Here is a 23,397-nt window from a genome sequence, read left to right as displayed (position 1 = left end):
GGGACAGCTGAGGTCTCAAGGTTGATGCAGCTGTATAGGCAAAATGCAACATTTAACAGAGGCAGCATTGTTTATACCAGACAGAGTAATGATTCCCCCCACACTTAAGGAGTAGAAAACACAGAGGGTCTACACAATAGCATAATTTTCCCGTCCCAAATGGAGCGCACACATCCCACGGGAGCCTCAAAATGGTGAGTAAGGGGGACTGATTGTTTCAGGGCTGCACTGTCCTCTGGGTTTCTGTGCCTTGGGGAGAGCCAACAGCTGCAGGAGGCACCTACACTGAACACTGTCCCAACATTTTCCACAGGAGTTCATCCTGGACGATATCTCACTGCTGAGGGTGACCTAGGAAGCAAGGGAGGGTCTTCTACTGCAATGCGGCTTCTGCCCTGGCCCATATGCAGCTTGCCTGTGTGCAGCAATGGTCCCCCCACTCCTCGCGGCACAGTGGCACGGATACGTTAGCCTGGCTGGGACAAGGACCATGGTGGCTCTCCCGATAAACCTGAGCAAGCGCATTGCACATGTTCTGGATGAGACATTCGAGGAAATTACAGAGGCCGATTATCGCGATGTGATAAACCACATCAATGCACTATTCTGCATCTAGGCATGCATGCCTAACCCTCCTCTCCCAAAGAAAATTCCTTCCCCCAAAAAAACCCCCACGTACCGAGAACCTGCTCTTCTGTTTGTCCTCCACCTTGTACTGGCTGCTGCGACTGGCTACCTTCCTCCTGGCTCGAGAAGAGCTCCTGGCTGCATGGCTACAGGGATTCCGGGGTGTCTCCATCCGGCCCACCACCATCACTCCTGTTTTCCTCCTCCTTCTCCTCCTCCTCTTCCTCCTCTCCCCCTCCCCCCACCGGCTCTGAAGTGTCCATGGTGGAGGTGGGGTTAACCCCAAGTATCGCATCCAGCTCTTTGAAGAATTGGCAGGTCGCGGGGGAAGCACCTGAGCGGCCGTTTGTGTCGCAGGCTTTGCGGTAGGCACTCCGCAGCTCCTTCACTTTAATCCTGCACTGCAGGGCGTCCTGGTCATGGCCCCTTTCCATCATGTCCTTTGATACCTTCCCGAAGGTATCGTAATTCCTATGGCTGGAGCACAGCTGGGACTGTACAGCTTCCTCCCCCCAAACACTGATGAGGTCCAGCAACTCGCCATTGCTCCATGTTGGGGCTCGCTTGGCGCATGCAGCATGGTCACTTGGAAAGATTCGCTGATAGCACTCCACACCACGCCAGGCTGAGCAAACAGGAAGGGGATTTTTAAAATTCCTGGGGAATGTAAAGGGTGGGTCACATGGTTGGTTACCTGAGGCCAGGGCAGTAGAGTTTGAACTGATGACCAGAGTGGCTAGAACAGGCATTGTGAGATATTGCCGAATAATTCTGGAGGCCTTTCACCGCACATTGGGCGGCCATACTGGCGCTGCAGCAGCAATACTCACTATTCCTCTCGGAGAGGTAGAGTACATGCAGCGCTGCAACCACGGAGATACAGCGCTGCAAATGCCTTGCCAGTGTGGACGGGGAGTGAGTTACAGCGCTGGGGGAGCCTTTACAGCGCTTGTAACTTGCAAGTGTAGCCAAGGCCAAAGGCTGGTAGGCAAAGTTATTTGTATCTTTGGGGGTCATTTGTGTATCTAGTCAGTGGGACTAGGAATGACTTGCAGTTAGACCTCCAAAGGATTTTTCTTTTGGAGAATTAATGTGCATCATAGTTTTCGAGTACCACTTTATTATGTGTGTTGCACAGAAATACTAATATGAAGTGAACATCTAATGCAGGGGTCAGCAACCTTTCAGAAGTGGTGTCCCGAGTCTTCATTTATTCACTCTGATTTAAGGTTTTGCGTGCTGATAATACATTTTAATGTTTTTAGAAGGTCACTTTCTATAAGTCTATAATATATAACTAAACTATTGTATGTAAAGTAAATAAGGTTTTTAAAATGTTTAAGAAGCTTCATTTAAAATTAAATTAAAACGCAGAGCCCTCCGGACCAGTGGCCAGGACCCGGGCAGTGTGAGTGCCACTGAAAATCAGCTTGCATGCCGCCTTCGGCACACGTGCCATAGGTTGCCTACCCCTGATCTAATGGGAGAAGTTGGACCTTAAAATATGATTCTCATACTCTATATTTTGCATTTTGAAACTTTCATTTGAACTCTAAGAATTCATATTAAAATATGTGAAATCGTGTTGGGATTAGCATTGCAATACAGTGACATTTTCAGTGTTATCCAGCAGGGTCTTTGTGACTTCATGGAAACTTGACATTGAGGAAATAGGATAGGTAAAAGCTGATTTTTTGTTGAAGTTACTAAGTGGTATTTTTTATTTTATTTTATTTTTTTGGTGGGGGGGTAGAGTAATTTGTTTGAAATTTAAACTGAACCTTTCCTTTTCAAAGTATTAGGCTTCTCTTTCTGTTGTGTGTATGTATGTAGTATAAATATTACCTAGAATGTCTCTATAGATGCTTCTTCTTTTTGCCATTTGATTAATTTTTGTAGGCTTAGGCAATAAAGCATTATTGGCTAAAATGTCACTTTTTTTGCTGTATTTTTCCTCTTACCAGTCCATTGAAACAGTAGTTATATTTAAATGGGTTTTTAATGAAGCAAGGAGGAGACTCAAAGAATGATTAAGTATTTAGGACTGTCACTGTACCATTAAAGTCAGTTCAGTCATCAGAAAGCTTACAAATTGCTTTTATAGTTACTTTTCTTAGTGTCTAAATAATAATTGGTTACTATCTCATTAAACACACTCCTACATTTCATATTGCTCTTACATTCGTTCTACATTTGCCATTCACAGATAATGCAAAATTTGATTATTCTCAAATGGTAATTTATGATTTTTAGTGTCTGAGGTACCAGTAGTTGTGATTAGTATTTTATTCTATTAAATAGGTACTTTTTAGACCAATATCTTAGACACTTTTTCATATCATGAAGACTGCTTTGCTTATATAGTGTCACCAATTCTACCCGATTCTCATTTAAATAATTACAAAAATCTATTTCTCTCCTATGCCAGTCTGACTAGGTAATTCGTACACCTAGTGAAGGATTGCTTTTCTGACTCATAGTAGAGGCTTGCTTACTACTGCATAACTGTCTGAAAAAGGTGGCTCATTAGGAAAGAATGACAGTGATCCTCTTGTGTGGATCTGCTGTCATATGTTTACAGATTTTTTTTCCCTCAGGCTTTCTGCACGCACCCTACAAAGGGTATGTATAAAGGCTCTCCCCCTCATTTGAACTCTCCCACATTAGTAGATCAAGCAAGTGGCTAGGAGGCACATTCGGAAAGAGAGGTTTGCTTATTGGGCATCATTAGATAGTCCTTGCAGCAGCTCTTTGTCAGTAATTTTTAAGGGAATTACTCTTCAAAACATTCCTGGTTTGGATGAATACTTTTAACAGGATCCTTTAGATTTCAGAATCTGATATGGGACAGGATCAAAATCTCTCTCTCCCAAGGTCCAAAGTTTCCCCTGGAGCTAAGCATAAATAAGTTATGTATTTCAATCCCAGGAGGTGATGGGCGGTACCACTTTCCACTGACTCCCCTGGGAGTTCAGGACACTGCATAACTCTCAGAAACTTGTGTTCTTGGACTCATTGTCAGTGTATCTTTCAGATGTTCTAGTTTTTCCTATTGGTTTCGTCTGTCTTTAAAGAATGCTGACATTATCAAGATATTGAAAACGGTACTACAATAATACATGTGTTTTTGATTAATATCTGAGTGAGTAATCCCTTCATGTCATTCAGTGGGTTGAGCTAAATAGCGAAACTTAGATGCCAGGTGAACTCCTGAGTGGGTAAACAGGAGCAGGAAACAGGAATTTTTGAGGGAGTGAGGTTCCTTCCATTTAGGTATGGCTCTACACCAGATAGCAGATATGGATGATGAGAGAACAACTGCTGTGATCTGCCTTGGATGTGCTGTTTACCGTTCTTCAGGAAGATGGAAGATATTTCTGGTAAATGAAATGCAAGCTGGTGGCCATACTGGAGGAGAATATATATGGTTTATAAGTTTAAATTTCAATGCTGCATAGCATCTGAGAAGATGAAGTCTTGGGCAAACAGATTTGGAGATGGTTACTGCAGACACCACAAGGGAAAGGATCTGCAATAAAACAAAGAGAGAGAGAGAGAGAGCGAGAGTGAGAGTAGAAACTAAAAAAAGCAACTGGTGATTGGTAGCAAGAGGCCAAAGAATGAGGAGGCATTCAACCCAGCAAAAATGCAGGATATTACTGAAAGATTGGGCGGGATTATGAAGTTGCTTGTGAAGTGATAATACATATTGAAACCAACGACATGGCATCATGTGGAACTACACAGATTATAGAAGTCTTTAGAAAGAGAACTGAAGAAGAGGAGAGCCCAAGTTATCTTCACAGAAATCCTTCTGGTCCCATGAGCGAGAGAAGGTACATGGTAGAAATACTAGAGGGGAACCATTGGTTGTGCATCTGGTGTGAAGCTGCAGGTTTTGCTTTCATGGAACACTGGGCCACATTCCAGTGGAAGAGGGGCTGTACAAACAGGACAGCTTGCTTCTCGCTTGTAGGTGGATAATCTTCTTGGTTGGAGACTAGCTGGAACAGCTAGGATGGCATTAAAGTAGCAATGCCAGGAGATGGTGCTAAGAAGTCAAGTATGAACAAATTGAGCCAATGTAGCAAAAAAATATGAAGAGAAGTTTTAAAGTTGCTTATATACCAATGCTAGGAATCTGGGTAACAATCAAGAGAAATTGGAAATTTTCATCAACGAGAAGAAATAGGATATAAATGGCATTACTGAAACCTGGTGGGAAATTTGCATGATTGGAATGTTAAAATTACCGGTTATAACCTATTTAGGAAAGGTAGAGTGATTAAAAGAGTTGGGGGATGGCACTGTACATTAAAGGCAACATTACTTGTTTTAGAGTTATTGCTAATTCAGAACCACAGGATCTTGCATGCATATGGATTAATATGCTAACTAAAAAGCCTGGTTGGGAGGGGCTTACTGATGGTGGTGGGTCGGTTATAGGCCACTGAATCCGACCAGAGAACAGCATCAGTTACTCTTTAAGCACCTGACTGTAAAATGTGGGAAGAATTGGTGGTGGTGTGGAGGACTTCAGTTTGGCAGAGACATGCTGGAGATCTCATGCTGCAGTAGTAAATCATTAGGGCTTCTTAAAATAAGGCACACGTGTGCATGCGCGCACACACTCCCCCTTGAACTATAGATGACAATTTTCTAACACAAAAGGTATTGCACCCAAGATGAGAGCTCTATTTTAGACCTTATTGTGATGAATAAAGATTAATTAATCACTGGACTGAAAGTTGAAGGTTGCCTAGGGATCAGCGATCATGACTTGATTACATTTAATATGGACAAACAGAAGACAGTCCAGCCAGAAATATATGTACTTGGTACTTCAAAAGGGCTAATTTCCCAAAGCTGAGGAAACTTATGAGAGAAATTGACTGAGTGGGAAAATTTAGACAGAAAAATGTGAATGGCAATTGAAAACTGTTTAAGAAAAGTTTGTTAGATGCACAAAAAAACGCAGTTCCACAGTTAAGAGGACAACTTTAGCAAAAAGCCCGTATTGGTCCAGAAGTGAAGTAATTCCTTATGTGGTAAGAAAGGATGATTTGTTTGTATCACATGAGGATGTTGAGGTACTTTTTAGTCCATTAGCAACTGAGGAAGATATTAAACTGTATCTTCTAGGGACAAACATTTTAAAATCAGACGACTTGGATAACTTGCACCTACGAGTCCTAAAGGAGGAGGAGATCTCAGTCCTGCTGATAATTTTTAATACATTTTGGAATTTAATACCAGGGAATTTCCAGAAGACAGAGGACTAATATGCCAGTATTCAAAAAAAGGGCAAGTGAGATGACCCAGGCAACTATAGTTAACTTGACTTTAGTCCTGGGCAAAATAATGGAAAAGCTGATATGGGACTTAATTGATAAGAATTAAAAAACAGGAATTTTAATAATATCAGTCAACATGGTAGTAAGGAATATAGGTCTTGTCAAAGAAACCTGATTTCATTCTTTGGTGAGAAATTTGGTTCATTAAAGGTAACTACGTAGATGTAACATGGTATTTGGCTTAGTACTGTACAACGTTCTAATTAAAATATTACCACTACACTGAATTAATAAAGCACATGTTAAATGGATTAAAAGTTATCTCAAAAAGTAGTTATGTGAGGGGAATCATCATTGAATGGGGGTGTTTCTAGTAGGGTTCAACAGGGATTGGTACTAGATCTGACACAATTCAACAATTTTTATCAATGATCTGGAAGTAACAATAAAATCATTGCTGATAAAACTTGAGGATGACACAAAGATTGACAGGATAGTAAATAATGAAGAGGATGGGCTGTCATACAGAGATTTGGATTGCTTGGTATGCTCGGCTCATTCAAACAAAATGCATTTTAATACAGCCACTGAGAAACAATGAGTGAAGACCATACCTACAGAATGGGGGACTGTATCCTGGAAAGCAATGATTCTGACTTATGGGTCATAGTAGACTAGCAATAACATGAGTTCTGTTATATAAATTTCAATGGAATATATGCTCTGAAAGATTCCCAATTGTGTTAACATGTCCATGCCCCTGTCCAACATTAAACAGTGTTAAACAAGGTTCATGGTTTGGTATAGAGAGACCTTAGCCTGCTTAGTTTCATGGCAAACACATCATTAAAGTTACAGAAAATAGGGAAACAAAACATTAGAAATGTGACGTATTATTGGGAAAGGCTTTTATTTTAACAATATCCCTTGTTATTTCCTTTTAGCTGTAGATCCTTGGAAGGGGAAGGGGAGGGGACCTTGAAGAAGAGCACTCTTTTAGCTTGAAAGCACGTCTCTCTCTCCAACAGAAGTTGGTCCAGTAAAAGATTGCCTCACCCACCTTGTCTCTCATTGCTTGACGGTCTCTTAGATGGTAATAACTGTCCTTTTGGGAGAAGAAGTTAGTTGAAATAGGCTGAAGCTGTGGTGGTTGTTAACGTCCAATCCTGTTTTGTAATGACACCTGCACACAAAGGGAAAGAAAAGAACAACAAAGGCAGAAAATGAAGCTTCTGTCTCTGTTTTGACTTTCACTTGCAATTTCACTGTTGGAAAAACACAGGACCAGCACATGGTTTTATTAGTCACTTTGGGACCTGGCAAACTTGTACTAATGTCGGGTTACTTAGGGCATTTTTTTTATCTGCCCCTCTGGTCATAGGTTTACAGAAGTATTGCAAAATATATCCTCATGGCTGGCTAAGCCAGACTCTTAGGCTGGGTCTACACTACCCACCTGAATCGGCGGGTAGAAATCGACCTCTCGGGGATCGACGCTCTTACTCCACCAGCGGAGGTGGGAGTAAGCGTCGTCGACGGGAAGCCACAGAGGTCGATTTTGCCGCCGTCCCTACTGCGGGGTAAGTTGGCTGCGATACGTCGAATTCAGCTACGCTATTCACGCAGCTGAATTTGCGTATCTTAAATCGACCCCCCCCCCCTGTAGTGTAGATGTAGCCTTAGTAGACAGAAGGAAAAAGGAGAGGGATAAGATAGAGGAAAAAAGAAGATGATGGTCGGGATTTAACAAAAGCAGGTGAAGGTGGCAATGTCATCTGGATTTCTCTCTTTGTGCCACTCTGGCCATGACATCTATGAGGATTAGGATGATAGAGGCCTGATGGAATCACAGTAGATTCTGTGTCCCAAGAGACAGTGGGGGTGGCAGCCAGGATGGTGAAGCTCGCTGCAGTGGTTGTTGGCAGACATCTTCTTTTTTCTGGCTTTTTTCTCACGGAAGTCTTTTCTTTTGAGGACCTCAAAAGGGAACGATGGGCGGAATAGCCCATCCTCTCATTATTTTGCTCACCAGTCAGGCCTTCACTGTGTACTGAACTCTGATAGCTATTTTTAAAAAATGTGATGTTCTTTATTTAAATGCTTTTTGAGCATTACAGGGAATCCAATTATATATGTGCCAACACCTTGCTTTTCTAAAATTGTATATGGTCTATAATTCAACATTAAATTACTTGGATTTCTGTATCTGGCTTTTAGGTTTTGGTTTAAAAAAAACTACAGTTATATTTGACTATCAGAATATTTCTGTTACTGGACTTAAAAGATTTGTTCATGATACAATCCAATTTTAGAATATTTGGTTCTAGATTTAAAAGTGCTGTTGATAAGACAACAGTTAAAACAAATAGACGTACATACTGAAATATGCATGAACTGTGAGCCAGATTCTTAGCTGGTGTAAACTGGAGATAAGCCTTTGACTTTAATGGAGAAATGCTAGTTTACACCAGCTGAGGAGCTGGCTCAATATTTAAAATTTACCCATTGCTGTTTCCATAGTGTAATTTGCAATACACATGTCAGTTAAGACCATCACTTAGCTAAATTAGAGATGGTGATAACCCAATGGTTTCTTGGTGCCAGATTTCATTCCCGTCTGTCAGTTTATCAGGTCAGTGATAGAGTGTTCCAAGAGTTCAGTCACTGTGCCCTGCAAACCCTGAGTGATTAGGTCTAATTCAAGCCACTACTCAGGAATTCAGCTCTTCACCTCTGAGGGAATCAGGAAGACCTGGGGAAGAACTTGAGCTCTCTGCCTGGTTGTAATGTCCCACCTGTGGGCTGGGATTTACAAAGGAGCCTAAGGGTATGTCTACACTGCAAAGAAAAACCTGTAGTTGAGCCATGCAAGCTGACTCAGGCTCGTGGGGTTCCGGCCATAAGGACAAAAGCCGCTAGCATGATCTTTTTCTCAGAGTGAACGAGGAGCAATATGGTCCAGAACTGGAAGTCCAACAGAGAGATGGTTGCCCTGATATTGAACTATCAGAAGTTGCCATTGGCCCCCAAATGCTCCAGAAAGTTATTGCACAGTGTTTTGTGTTTAACAGCCTGCACCCTGCACAATTATTAGCCAATTCTGTTAAATTCTTTCTAAGCCCTGGTCTACACTTGGGGGGAGGGGAGGGAGAGATCGATCTAAGTTATGCAACTTCAGTTGCGTGAATAACGTAGCTGAAGTAGACATACTTAGATCGACTTACCATGGTGTCTTCACCACGGTGAGTTGACTGCTGCCGCTCCTCCGTCAAGTCTGTTTGCGCCTCTTGCGGCGCTGGAGTACAGGAGTTGACTGGAGAGTGCTCAGTGGTTGATTTATTGCATCTAGACTAGACATGATAAATCGATCCCCACTTGATCAATCGCTATCCACCAATCTGGCGGGTAGTAAAGACATACCCTTAGAAAAGTTAATGATGATGTCTTCTCAGAATTTATGCAACAGTATTTTGAAGCAGAGAAGCATGTTCCTAGGTGGTGATGTCTAAGAAAGGAAGCTGCTCTTCTTTCTCCATCCCCTTTTTTCTGTTGGCCAGTAAAAGCCCGTCATGATTCCACACTTTTACCATTGCAAAAAGGCCGATAAAAGCTGGTCTTGTAATCTTTCCCAGATGCTGTGAGATGAAAAGTGCATGCTTGGCCGCAAAGTGTAGCTGGCATCCCAGGCTGCTTCTTGCAGGCTATCTGTACATCTAACGTATATAAACATGTAATGAAAGGATGGGTTCCCAAGGAACACAGGTTAAATTATTGTGCATACTGGGGACTCATGGTCACAGAAATGGTTTCTTAATCCTTAATGAATAGGTTCTGAAGCCTTAGGTGTGTGAAGTCTAATGAATGGTACAGCTTTCTGGAAGATAGCATTGAGCTGGTTCTTTGTCAAGAGTGTTTGTAATGCAAAAACAGTGGCTCAGGAGTGGACAAAGGTAAGAGGAGCTCATTGGTTTAATGGAGCACATCTCTTCCACCCTGTGCTCCTACAACCTCACCATTGCCCTAATACCGGTTTTGGAAAGTGTGAATCCATTCATTGCAAGTCCTCCGGAGCCGAAGACTTTCTAGACTATCATTAGAGAGCATGATATTGATAATACTCTTATAAAATTACTAATGTGTTCTACAGTAAACGTACAAAATGCTGCAGCAGCGTAAGCCTGATGTGTTGAACCACAAACCATTACTGTAGAATAAGAAAATGAAATTATCAGGATCTCAGAACTGGTATATGACTTATTTTTTCCCAGTAGTGTGTAGAAATGTTACAACTTGATGTGTTTTTCAATGGAATTGAAACCTTGTGAAGGAGGTTTGGTGCTGTCAGAATTGGTGAATAACTGCTGAGATGTGGGGGGACCAAAGGGGAAACTTGAAATGGAAAATGCTAATTTTCAGAGCTTGTACAGTTAGCATAGTCTTTTAGGTTATAGACTGACTAGTTGAATACAGAGAAACCTGGAGGCAACTTACTGTAAAAGGTATTATCATGCCAGAAATCGAGGAACATTTGTCAGCAAGTGTCAAAGGAACAAAATGTAATTATGGAACAAAGTTTGATACACATTCTGCAGGGGGAAAAACAGTTTGATACGTCTCTTTGAGAAATTTTAAATGTATTTTTCATGTCCTGATGCTATAAGACTATTCTGCCCACTCCTCAGTGTCATAGTCAATAGTATCTTGCAAATTTACACTCCCAGGCTGAGCCATTGTGAATTACTGAATTTTGTGAATTAGTGCATCAGCAAAAATAAGTAAATAACATTGAGGATAAAAATCACAAAGCATACTTAGAAGTATCAGTTTCCATTAGTTATGTGCTTTTGGTATATTTATGAAGATACTGAAGTCTTAGTAATAATTAGGGCTGTGAAGCTATTAAAATAATCGTGATTATTTGCACAATTAAAACATTGATCATGATTAATCACACTGATAAACAATAATAGAATATCATTTAAATATTTTTGGATGTTTTCTACATTTTCAAATATACTGATTTCAATTACAACACAGAATACGAAGTGTATAGTGCTCACTTTATATTTCTGATTACAAATATTTGCGCTGTAAAAAACAAAAGAAATAGTATTTTTCAGTTCACCTAATATAAGTACTGTAGTGCAATCTCTTTATCATGAATGTTGAACTTGCAAATGTAGAATTATGTATAAAACCCCCCTGCATTCAAAAACAAAACAATGTAAATCTTTAGAGCTTACAAGTCCAATCAGTCCTACTTCTTGTTCAGCCAATTGCTCAAAAAAGTTTGTTTACATTTGCAGGAGATAATGCTGCCCTCTTCTTGTTTACAATGTCACCTGATAGTGAGGACAAGGGTTCACATGACACTGTTGTAGCCAGCATCGCAAGATATTTGTGTGCCAGATGCACTAAAGGTTCATATATCCCTTCATGCTTAAACTACCATTCCAGAGGACATGCATGCTGATGACTGGTTCTGCTTGATAACGATCCAAAGCAGTGTGGACTGACGCATGTTCATTTTCATTGTCTGAGTCAGATGCCACCTGCAGAAGGTTGATTTCCTTTTTGGTGGTTCAGGTTCAGTAGTTTCTGCAACAGTATGTTGCTCTTTTAAGACTTTAGAAAGCATGCTCCACACCTCGTTTCTCTCAGGTTTTGGAAGGCACTTCAGATTTTTAAGCCTTGGGTTGAGTGCTGTCGCTATCTTTAGAAATCTGACATTGGTACCTTCTTTGCATTTTGTCAAATCTGCAGTGAAAGTGTTCTTAAAATGAACAACATATGCTGGGTCATCATCTGAGACTGCTATAACATGAAATATATAGCAGAATGTTGGTAAAACAGAGCAGGAGACATACAATTCCGCCCCAACGAGTTCAGTCACTAAGTAAGTATCGCATTATTTTTTTTATTGAGCATCATCAGCACTGGAAGCATGTCCTCTGGAATGGTGGCTGAAGCATGAAGGGGCATGCAAATGTTTAGCATATCTGGCATGTAAATACCTTGCAATGCCGGCTACAAAAGTGCCATGCAAATACCTGTTCTCACTTTCAGGTGACATTGTAAATGAGAAGTGGCCAGCATTATTTCCTGTAAACGTAAACAGACTTGTTTTTCTTAGCGATTGGCTGAACAAGAAGTAGGACTGAGTGGACTTGTAGGCGAAGTTTTACATTACTTTGTTTTTGAGTTCAGCTATGTAAAAAAAAATCTACATTTGCAAGTTGCACTTTCACGATAGAGATCTCACTACAGTACTTGTGTGAGGTGAATTGAAAAATACTTTCTTTTATCATTTTTACAGTGCAAATATTTGTAATAAAAATAATATAAAATGAGCACTGTACACGTTGTATTCTGTATTGTAATTGAAATCAATATATTTAAAAATGCAGAAAAACATCCAAAAATATTTATTACATTTCAATTGGTATTCTACTGTTTAACAGTGCAATTAAAGCTGCATTTAATCACTATTAATTTTTAAAATCGCGATTAATTTTTTTGAGTTAATCGCGTGAGTTAACTGCGATTAATCGATAGCCCTAGTAATAATTTGAAGAGGAAACATCTCTGCAGCCCTCATATACCTTTGGTGTGAAGGGAAGACTGATATTTTGTGTGTGATTTCATGAATTGAGAAAGAGAAATATTGGTTGTCTGCTATCACGGTTTGATTCTTATTTTGGTCCCTGCCTTTCAAATTCATCTGGAAAAAGTACCAAACTTCTACTCACCACCTTATTCTTATTCTTTTGCCCATAACGCTAGATGCTATTGGAAATGCCGGAGAGAGAGATTTTCTTCCTCTGCAACAGTTAAAGGGACATTGACAACCTTTAAATCGAGTAATTAAAAAAAAAAAGTGTTAAAAGTTGCTTCAGATACTTTGAGATCCCAAGTTTTCTGATTTCAAAATCACATATTCTAATTCTGTAAGTGTTTTTCTTTCCCGTTTTATCAAGGTACCACACAAACAACAATGAAACTAACTGTGCAAATAAATGATGTCAATTCACAAACAAAACAAACTGAAAAAACGAAAGAAAGTTTATTTTTTTCTATAATCTCTATATTTCTCTGTGGTAATTGTAGGTGTTAGAATAATAGTAGGTAAACAATTTTCAGAGAAAAATATGATTTTGTTGTCTGTGTCCCTTTAACCTTTATCTTGGACAGTCGGAGGCAATACTTTCTTGGTAGATGTTGCATTACAGAGGAGTTTAGAGATGCACGAGAGTACTGATAAACATCAGAATCTTCCTCCTCGAAGTTCTCAGCTTTAAACTTGAGTACATATGGAACCCACCTTTTGTTTTTAAAATGGTTCACTGAAGTTGACAAAACTGGATAGATTATTTTCATTCCAAATAAATGTTGGCATTTATTTCGTATGGAAAAATATCTAACACTCAATTTAAATATATATATATTTTTTCTGTGTTGCAGTGAGAATAGATGAAGGGAATTAGTCTCCCTTTAATTAAAGTGACTTGTATAAATCTTTATCAAGCTCTAAATGCAACTGTTTTTTATTTTTTATGCCTGCCTTTGCAAATCCTGTTTCATGCAAAGACAGAAGTATCTCTGGAGAGTTGGTTAATGAAATTCTGTTGGAGATGCACACAACTCATATTGTATTAAAATACATAATGTACAGTATTTAATAGCAATTAAAACATTTTAGGATGGCTCCATACATTCCATAGCCTTCAGTACATACACTAGCATTTCTTGATGTGTATTGTTTCTCATCGGACACATTTATTTAATAAAGCTGTCGTTACTTACCATTGTACTTCCAACCCTCTGTTACAGGAGAGTACAAATTGTGCCCCTTTGCATCCACAGAAGGTGATGCTGATTTATTTACTGCAAGATAGGGCCAGAGGCATCTCCCAGGAGGTTGCCAGAAAAAGGAAGCTTTATTTTACAGATGTGACTCCATCCTGGTCAGCCTGTCTTTTCTTAGCCCAGTCCTGCTCATTTTATGGGGTATGTTATTTGGCACTGAGCCCGTATGGCCGTACCACATTCCTGGTGGACTTGCCACTGGTAGGTACTAGGAGAACCCATGAAGTGACTTGGCCCTCACTTATTTAGGTGGTGGTCACTTATAAGAAGGGATAATGTAGTGCTTATTTACAATGGCACATTTATGTTGCTGTCTTTTTAACAATAGATTACATTGGCTTTCACAGCTCGTAGCCATATTTGATGAACAAGATCCACATCATGGAGGTGACGGCACCAGTGCTAGCTCGACGGGCACTCAAAGTCCAGAGATTTTTGGCAGTGAACTTGGCTCCAACTCTGTGTCAGCCTTTCAGCCTTATCAAGCAACAAGTGAAATTGAGGTCACACCTTCAGTTCTTCGTGCAAGTAAGTAAAAACTCTCAATGCCTCTGCACATTTCATCTTAATTTACGAAGATGCCAGCTTCTGTTATCCATTATTGCTGTTGGGAATATGATTCATTATCTGTCCTGATCAAAAGCTGATTAAAGTTCAGAATCTGGGTAAATGTTTGGTGCATGCAAGTAAATAAACCTCTCCATTTTAATAAATTGGATATAGGCGCCTTTAAACAGCAATAAGCTCTTTTTGTCGGTCTCCAGTTTTAAATTGCATAAACACAGAAAATTACAGCAAAATCTCCAAGTGAAGTTGCTGTGTGTGTAGTTTTCAGTTTCAGTTTTGATTTATATAATGAAGATGAAAAGGGTAAAAAAGAAACTATAAATAGCAGTAGCTGCATTGTCCCCCAAATCTGGGAATGCAAATATATTACTCTTACCACCCTTCAGTTGAAACACCCGGTGATGCATATGGTAAAATCCTCTTTTTATAAACAGTCAGGAAAAGTCTTTTATTTTGTTTGTTTCAAAACGGGGAGTGTTATGTGTTCAAAACTGTAAACTCAGTGAGGCAGGAACTAAATTTACCTTTCTGTTTGTACAGCAATGAGCACAATGTGGCCGTGATCCTACCAGGGCCTCTGTGCACTATTGTATTATAAATAGTAAAAATTTGGGGTTTCTCCTTTTTTTAGGTGTTGGCTCAGTCTTAAGTTATAACACAAAAAATGAAATAAATACTAGAAAGATGGTAATTAATATACCTTCCCCAGGAGCCACCAGCATTGTCTCTCCCCTGCACCCCCCATTTATTTATTTATTTATTTTACATTTGTCCTTCTAATCTGTATGCAGGGAAAAAAGTTGGGAATATTATTTAACTCAAAATAGCTTGGACAAGGGTTATACTTCATCTTATTTAGACATCTGATATATAATATAGAGATTCCCTTGTGGAAAACTCGTGTAGAATTTAATATGAATAAAGCAAATAGATTTCTTTAAAAATGTAATGGCTTTTTTAAAAGAAAAAATACCTTTAAAAATCCTGTGTAATTCAACAGAGAATATTTTTCTGTTGTTTTTTTCAACTATCATGTAAAATTTTAAGGAAAATATTAATTTCTTCATAAAATTGATTAAAAAATCCTATAAAAAGTTTTTTTCCTATTAAGTTCTAAAAGATTTATCTGTAAGAGTTGTCTGTATAAAGTATATGGGAATAACATTTTAAAGTCAGCTGCAGTTTCACTAGTTGTAATTGTGGTGCAGTTAAGCTTAAGCTTCTGTAAGTAACCCAAAATAGCTTAGGGAAGGAGTATGGTCAAGTGGCTAAAGGAGAAATATGGGTACTTGTGTTTTACTCCCAGCTGAACTACTGACTGACTCCATCTATTCAGTGGAAATGTAGCATTGCCAAATGCACACCCCAGTTGTTGGCCTGAGCCATGTGAGTAGCAGTGTCCTCTTGAGTTCCCAACAGCCCTAAGCTGCTCAGGTGTAGGCAAACATTAATCAATGTTTTCAGTGTTGATGCCCCCTTAGGGTGGGTGTATGGTGTGTTCTCAGGGGTGTGCACAGGGAATTTAAATTTGTCCTCTTTTGGGGCGCACATTCTGTGCCCCCCAAGAACTTGCTGCCCTCCACCCCCCCTGCCCAACTGGCCCGGGAGGCGCTCGATCTTCACTTCTTCCACCTGGACCCGGCCCCGGCCCCAGCAGGAGCTCAAACTTCCCTCCCTCCACCCTGCCCTGGCAGGAGCTCAGTCTTCCCTGACTTAGTGGCCCGGGGTCAGAGAAGTTCTGTGCCCCCGATGACTACTGCGGGGGGCGGGTGCCCCTGCGTGTGTCTCCCATTGTGCACACCCCTGTATGTTGTTAGTGTTCCAGGGCATCTACACAGTGATGATTGCATCAAGGCTACTGTGACACATTGGACAAGGCACTCCACTTCAGTTGATTATTCTATAAAATGTGTATGATGCTACACACATAGCTCACAAACATGTTGAAGGATACCTAGTGACTAGAAAGTGCTTTGAGGTCCTATGATAAAAGGTGCTAGAAAAGGGCAAAGTATTATTTTAACACTTATGAAGTGTAGCATCTTGAAGTGCTTTTGTGAAAGCATGCAAAGATAAAATGGGTGAAATATTTTGGCATAAATATGTTAATACCAATCCGAGATGTTCCATTTACTCTTTAGAATGTATTTCTTTGTATGTTGACAATGAGATGCATTTTGTGTTACAATGAGTTCCAACCCACGGCATAGAAGCTAATCCAATAACATTATCCGATATTAGGCATACCTATTTCAAGTATTTTATTTGAACACATGTTGAAAATATAAATAATATGCCTCCTGTATTTTCTTTTTAACTTGTGAAGGGAAGCACTGAATACAAATGGTATTTTCAGGATTTAACATAATCACATTCTTACTGTGTAACTTCTATTCAATATATAAAACCCTTCTAGTTTTGTGGTAGATGCAGATCCTGATTATTACATGTTGACAAGGTCATATATCTATTAATTGGATTGGAGATGGGATACAAAATTGCTATAATTATTGTAATTTTCTAGTTAATTGCAGGGTTGGCAGTGAATATTTTACTTCTAACAGATGAAAAACAGTGTTCTGGCTGAAATTGTTTTATAGCATTTTTGACATTTTGTTTTACATCTCTGGTGCTTTTTTGCCCACAAGCTGGGCTGTGTTTCTCAGGGGTTCAGTTGCAAAGTATTTCTGTCCCCTTCTTCTACCGTTCACCTGGATGCAAGTGGTATATAGTGGTCTCTGTTCTGAGGCAGTCTCTACGCTGGGGATTAAGGGCCTGCTGAGATTTTCATCTCTTTGTTCTGGTTGCCATGTTACCCGTTTTGTTTGTTTATAAGTCACACCACCAAGCCTCCCTCAGAAAGGAAAAAAGGTGAGATAGATAAGATCCAGCTGGACTGTTGTCTTCCCCAGGCAAAAATATATAACCATGTACTGTGCACATATGGGTGTGGCTCAAATTGGATCTTTCCAGCTAAATGTGAAAATGAGAATAATGCTGGGCAATACTGTGAAAGCATCAACCATCCATAGAAATACTGACTATAGTTACATTTCTTATTCTAGTCCATTCTCCTTGTATTATTATTTATTTATTTATTGTAAGCTAAACTTCGTGTTGGTGTATTTCATCAGTTGTTGAGCTGGATTTTTTATAACCATACACAACTCAACGTGTTTTGTATGTGCGTGCGCCTGTGTGCTTCTGAGAGGAGGTTGGAAGCTCACTGCAGAAGATTGTTAAAACAGACTGATGTTTACTCCCTGCTGAAATATAAACTGGAGGCGCAGGTGAAAATTGCCAAACCTAATGAGCAATTTGGCAGATAAGACAGGATGTCAGGCAGTGACAGTTCAGCAGCGGGTGCGCTGTCTGTAAACCAAGTTGTTTGCTTCACAGTACTGTATTTAAGTAACATAAATAAATTTCCTTTTAAACTACTTCCAATGTTGTTAGTCCTTTCCTTTGTATTGTTCTCCTTCAAAACATTTTATTTATATTTTTAATTTTTAATTTATAGTTTATAATTATATTTACTTAAATAACCAACAGGTGTGAAAATGTGTTCCCAATTGCATTTTGAACATTTCAGTAGTTACAGTAGAGGGAATAATCCCCCCCAACACCATATTAGGGGTATTTGATAATAAATATAGCAAAAGAAGTATTAAAATACAGTGGTAACATGAAAGTAATCACTTGGTTCACTACAATGCATTGTGTGTGCTATCATCTTTACGGTGCAGTACATTGCATCCTTGGAAGCGCATTGTGCCTTAAATCCTCCTATATTCTAAAGAAGAATTCTTTTTCACTCTGTACCTAAAATTTCTGATGCTTGGCTGTTCTTAGTACTAGTCCCATAAGACACTGTGGTATTCATAAGATGACTATGTATGTCAGAAAACTGCCCCTTTTTTCAGTTTTCAGGAGGAGTTTTTGTGTATTCATATTGAAGCTTTCTTAACCACTGCAGACTGGCCACTTGCATGGAACATTGACCAGGTGAGCCAGTGAAACTTTAAAGAGCATGCACTTCCAGGGCCATTCCTTCCGCCCCACAAGGGCCTCAGTGGGTATATCTAAAGTGCAATTAAACACCAGCAGCTCGTCCATGTCGGTAGGATTAGGCTGAAAAATTGCAGTGTAGACATTTGGGCTCAAGCTAGAGCCTGGGGTCTTGGGATCCCATGATGGGGGAGCCCCACAAGCCCAAGTCAGCTGACGTGGGCCAGCCATGACTGTTTAACTGCAGGGTAGACATGACTAGAGAGGACTAAGCCTTCCCTCTCGTCCCCACACATCATTGAAACAATCCTCTTGCCCTCCAATATTTTATACATACTTATTTCAACTTTCTATTCTTTGAGGTTGCTTCTTTTACCCATCTGAGTGTGTTCTTTTTCCCTACACAATGTCAGCCAAGCTACCTTGTATGCTAGGCAGGTCCATGCCACCTTGAGGAAACAACTCATAAGACTTTATTCTTCTTTGAGTGCTTCTCATGTCCATTCCATATTGAGGGTGTGGGCTGTCCACATGCGCCAGTGGCAGAAGCTTTTCGCTTAGCAGTATCTGTAGGGGACTGACTCTGGCGCCCTCTGGAGTGGCGCCTGCATGGTGCAGTATAAGGGATGCTGCCGGCTCCCCCCCACCCTCAGTTCTTTCTTGCTGCCAGTGACGGTGCTGGAACATCTGCTGCTCCAGCTAGTGTTGTTTATTTCTGTTCTTGCAAATTTTCACAACCTGTAAAATAGTTGTATATAGTTAGTAGTTTCTTAGTTTAACCCTTAATAGTAGTTCTCAAACTCTTTGTTAGTCCCGAACAGGACTCAGCCAGGGGACTGGGCATGCCCCGGTCCCCAGACTTTAAGCCCTGCGATCACTGTAAATGGCCTATGCCTGTCAGCAATCCACATACCAGCTGCCTAAGGTGCTTAGGTGAAGGGCACATAAGTGACAAGTGCCATATCTGCAAGTCCTTTAAACCTAGGACGAAGAATGAGCATGAAACTCGTCTAAGGGTGCTACTAGTGGAGTCAGCACTCACTCCGGCACTGGAGTAGCAGTCCAACTCTGCACTGAGCACCATGGCCTCCGTGCGCAGTGCTCCGCTGGCGCCATCCTTGAGCCGGCACCGGTCTCCCTCCACGGCTCCAGTCATGAAGCTGAAGAAGAATGTGGAGGGAGGATCTCCTACCTCTCGTAAGGGAAAGGAGAGGGCTAGGGGCGAGCCATGACCCTTGCCAGGCAGCTCAACTCCCCCTTCAGGAAGTCAGGCCCCAGCTCAAGTCTAGCGGTGCAACCCATCCTATACTTCACCTGCAACTCCAGCTAGTGGTGCAGGCCCCAGCCAGCTTCAGGTGCTGTCAATGCCCAAATCCTTCAAGCAGCTCAAGAGATCCTGACACTGCCGGTGCTGCCCACATCAGCTCCAGCGGAACCCCGGGCTCAGGGTTCACCCAACCAGTCCATGCTGCCCGATCAGTGTTGGGAGCCTCGGAGAAGCCAGCAGCCTCGGTATCCCATCCCCTTCCAGTGCGCGAGGCTTCAGGAGGACCCAGGGGAGCAAGCTGCTTGACAGCCAATAGATGTGGAGGTTCCTGCGGCACCGGCATCATCCTTGTCGTTGCCAGACGAGGCTATCGTGGGGCCCCTCACCCAGTTCCAGTGCACCAGGAACTTTTGAAGAGGGTTGCTTCCAACTTGGGGCTTCAGGCAGAGGAACTGGAAGAGACCTCGGACTCTCTGTTCGAAGTCCTCTGTTCCTCCGCTCCTGCCAGGGTGGCCCTACCCCTTCATGAAGGGGTTTCCAAAATCACTAATGACTTCTGGCAGACCCTCTTTTCTTTGGCCACTATCTGTAAGATACTTGTGCCAACCAAGTACTTTGTGCCAACCAAGGAGCATGAGTTCTTATACTCTCACCCAGCACCAAGAATATTTACCAAGTGCATGTCAGTGGTAGCGGCTTACCTCAGGCGTCAGGGTATCCAGATCTACCTGTACCTCAATGATTGGCTCGTCTAGGGCAGTTCCAGGTCTCAAGTCCAAAGGGATGTCGCGGTGCTTCAAGCCACATGCCGCTCTCTGGGGCTTCTGGTAAATGACAAAAAGTCGACGTTAGTGCCGGTGCAGAGGATAGAGTTCATCGGAGTGGTTTGCAACTTCAGCTGCACCAGGGCATTCCTGATGTCGGACAAGTTCCACACATTGACAAACCTCATCGCAGAAGTCTCTGCAGTCCCTCTTACTACAACCACATGGCAGCATGCACTTACGTGGTCCGCCATGCAATGTTCAGGATGTGGCCCCTGCAACAAAGACTGGGGACGATCTATTCCCAGTCCTGAGACCCCCCTGGAAAAGATAGTTACCATTCTCCAGGTGATACTTACCTTACTGCAATCATGGACTGACCACAGGACAGTCCTGGAAGGGGTTCCTTTCGACAACCCTCATCACTTCATCGAGTTGGTGTTGGACATCTCAGACCTTGCCTGGAGTGCGCATCTCTGCAACCTCCAGACACAGGGGATGTGGTCCCCGGAGGAGGCGAAGTTGCACATAAATGTCAAGAGCTCCGAGCAGTCCAGCTGGTGTGTGGAGTCTTCCTGTCCCACCTGTTGGGCAAAGTTGTCTGAGTCCTGATGGACAACACAGCCTCAATGTTCTACATCAGCAGGCAAGGGGGAGCGCTCTCATTGGCTCTCTGTCAAGAGGCATTCCATCTATGGGACTTCTGTATCAGCCACTAGATCCACCTGGAAGCTTGTCACCTTCCCGACATCAGGAATATGCTGGCAGACTAGCTCAGCAGGGATTTCTCCTCTCACCATGAGTGGTCGCTCCATCCACAGGTAGCCTGCATGATCTTCCAAAGGTGGGGAACATCTGTTGAGTCGCAACGTGGTCCTCTGTTCACAAGTTCTTAGCTCATTATGCCATCACTCAGCAGGCCAGGGACGACGCTGGGTTCGTCAGTGCTATGTTGCAATCTACACGTCCATGAACTCCTACCCACCTCTGGGGGTACTGCTTTGGAGTCACATAATATGAGCAAGCACTCGAAGAAGAAGAAAAGAGTTACCTTTTCCGTAACTGGTGTTCTTCAAGATGTGTTGCTCATGTCCTTTCCACAACCCGCCCTCCTTCCCTACTGTTGGAGTTTCCAGCAACAAGGAATTAAGGTGGGGGAAACTGGCAGTGCCCCTTATACCGTACCATGTGGGCACCACTCCAGAGGGCGCCAGAGCCGGTCTCCTATGGATACTGTTAAGGGAAAAACTTCCAGCACTGGTGCATGTGATGAGTACACACACCTAATATGGAATGGACATGAGCAACACATCTTGAAGAACACCAGTTATGGAAAAGGTAAATGTTTTTTTCTGTCCTACCCAACTACAGGCATAGAGTCCTGTCTAGCTAGAGTGCAGTCTAGTAGTTTGAGAAGGGTCTGTTTTATATTCCTGACTCAGGGTCTGTGTTGTGTTCCAGCTGATTTGTTGTGCGAACTACTTATGCCCATATTTTAGGTGTGTGTGCACTTTTGCATGTGCCAGAATTTGCATATTACAAGCAATTCAATGCGTGTTAACAAGTTAGGGGCATGAATGTACACAAATATGTGCAAATTCAGGTCCTTGAGTTGGGGCCATAAAATCTGTGCTTCAATTTACTTGTCTGTAAATTGGATATAAAATAATTCATCTATAGTTCACTGAAGCAGTATTGTGAGGATTAATATTTGGCAGTTACTGTGTTTAGGGATTGAAGGCACTGCAGCATATTAGTTCTAGTAGTATTCTACCAAGTCTTATCTCGTCCTTGCTGCTTCAGGTGGAATTGTGATTCTGGCCCTCTTTCCTGCACATTAATCTATCCTGCCATTTAGAAATTTTAAAAAATTCCTCACTGCCATTTTTGCCTATTTTGACTATTTCCTCTTTTCTCCATACCAAAGATGTCTAAAATCAATTCAACTCTTCATTGGGGTGCTTGTGAGCAATGCAGTAGAGGCTATTCCCCTGGAGGCTGACAAAGTGGAGAAATGTGGGATGGGAAGAATTGTACATAGCAGCCATCCTTGCTCTCTCAACAAGGGATAGTCCAAGGCAGCTATCAAATTGGGTCTCAAAAACTGCTGGGATTTCCCTTAGTTGTGGAGTTGACCCCCTATGTAGTTGGATAACTTGCATGAAAATAGTGAATCTTTCCAAAGAATAAGGGGGGACAATATCATTAAGCAGTGTATTAAAAGCAATAAATAATCATAGAAATATGTCACTTGGTTCAACAGACCACACGTGCTCTGCTGAAAAAACCCAGTTTTTCTTTAAAGGGGAAATAAGTATTCTCTTCCACTTTCCTCTTCCATTCAAGCCAGCTGTCTGGATGCTTATTTATTAATATGTGGCATGGAAACACCTATATTGTGGATTGTTTTGTCAACGAGAGAGCCTGGCAGTTAAAATTCTTCCTTCTCTTTTTGCTGCGCTAGATACAAATCTCTTATTTACTTCTCTGGATTGTATTTATTTTTTCATTTCCTTTTTAGTATCAGAAATTGCTTTGCACCTCCATTTTTGTTTTCTTTTCTCCGAATCACCTACACTGCTGGAGATTGGCTTTGTATCTAGAAATCACATCTGTTCCAAATAGTGAAGGATTAAGGAAGCAACTGACGAGGAAGCGGGTGGGAAGAAGGATGTGTTTAGAAAAGGAAGGTCCCAGCACTGTCATAGCCTTTCTGCAGCTTTGGTCAGGTACACACCCAATTTGAATTTAAGATTAAAATTAAATCAAGACAAAAATTCCTTCTACATTAATAATGAAATATAACTATGGGCCAGATCCATACCATTGAAGTCAATAGGGTATTTTTCTATTGACTTCAATGAGATTTGGATCAGGTCCTATATGTGTAGACCTAAACATTTCAAATATAGTTATATTTAGTCCTCCTTGCTCAGAAACAGTCATTGCAGTGAGTGCGAGGGCAGCGAAAGTGAGCTCGTAAAGAGTGAGGTGGAGGGGGCAC

General features: G+C 41.4%; 1 protein-coding gene across 12 annotated transcripts in view; it reads left to right on the top strand.

Moving 5' to 3' along the window:
* The window catches only part of PARD3 (par-3 family cell polarity regulator), a 664,911-nt gene that overhangs the window by 251,110 nt on the left and 390,404 nt on the right, over window positions 1–23,397 (top strand). For all 12 annotated transcript variants that reach the window (XM_054020950.1, XM_054020949.1, XM_054020947.1 and 9 more), the window contains exon 3: window positions 14,135–14,315. In XM_054020950.1, coding sequence (XP_053876925.1) covers window positions 14,135–14,315 — 181 coding nt within the window. The remainder of the gene's footprint in view (window positions 1–14,134; window positions 14,316–23,397) is intronic.

This window comes from Malaclemys terrapin, chromosome 2 (genome assembly GCF_027887155.1).
Source record: "Malaclemys terrapin pileata isolate rMalTer1 chromosome 2, rMalTer1.hap1, whole genome shotgun sequence".
In the NCBI taxonomy this organism is placed as follows: Eukaryota; Metazoa; Chordata; order Testudines; family Emydidae; genus Malaclemys; species Malaclemys terrapin.
This window is presented reverse-complemented; position numbering and strand designations above follow the sequence as displayed.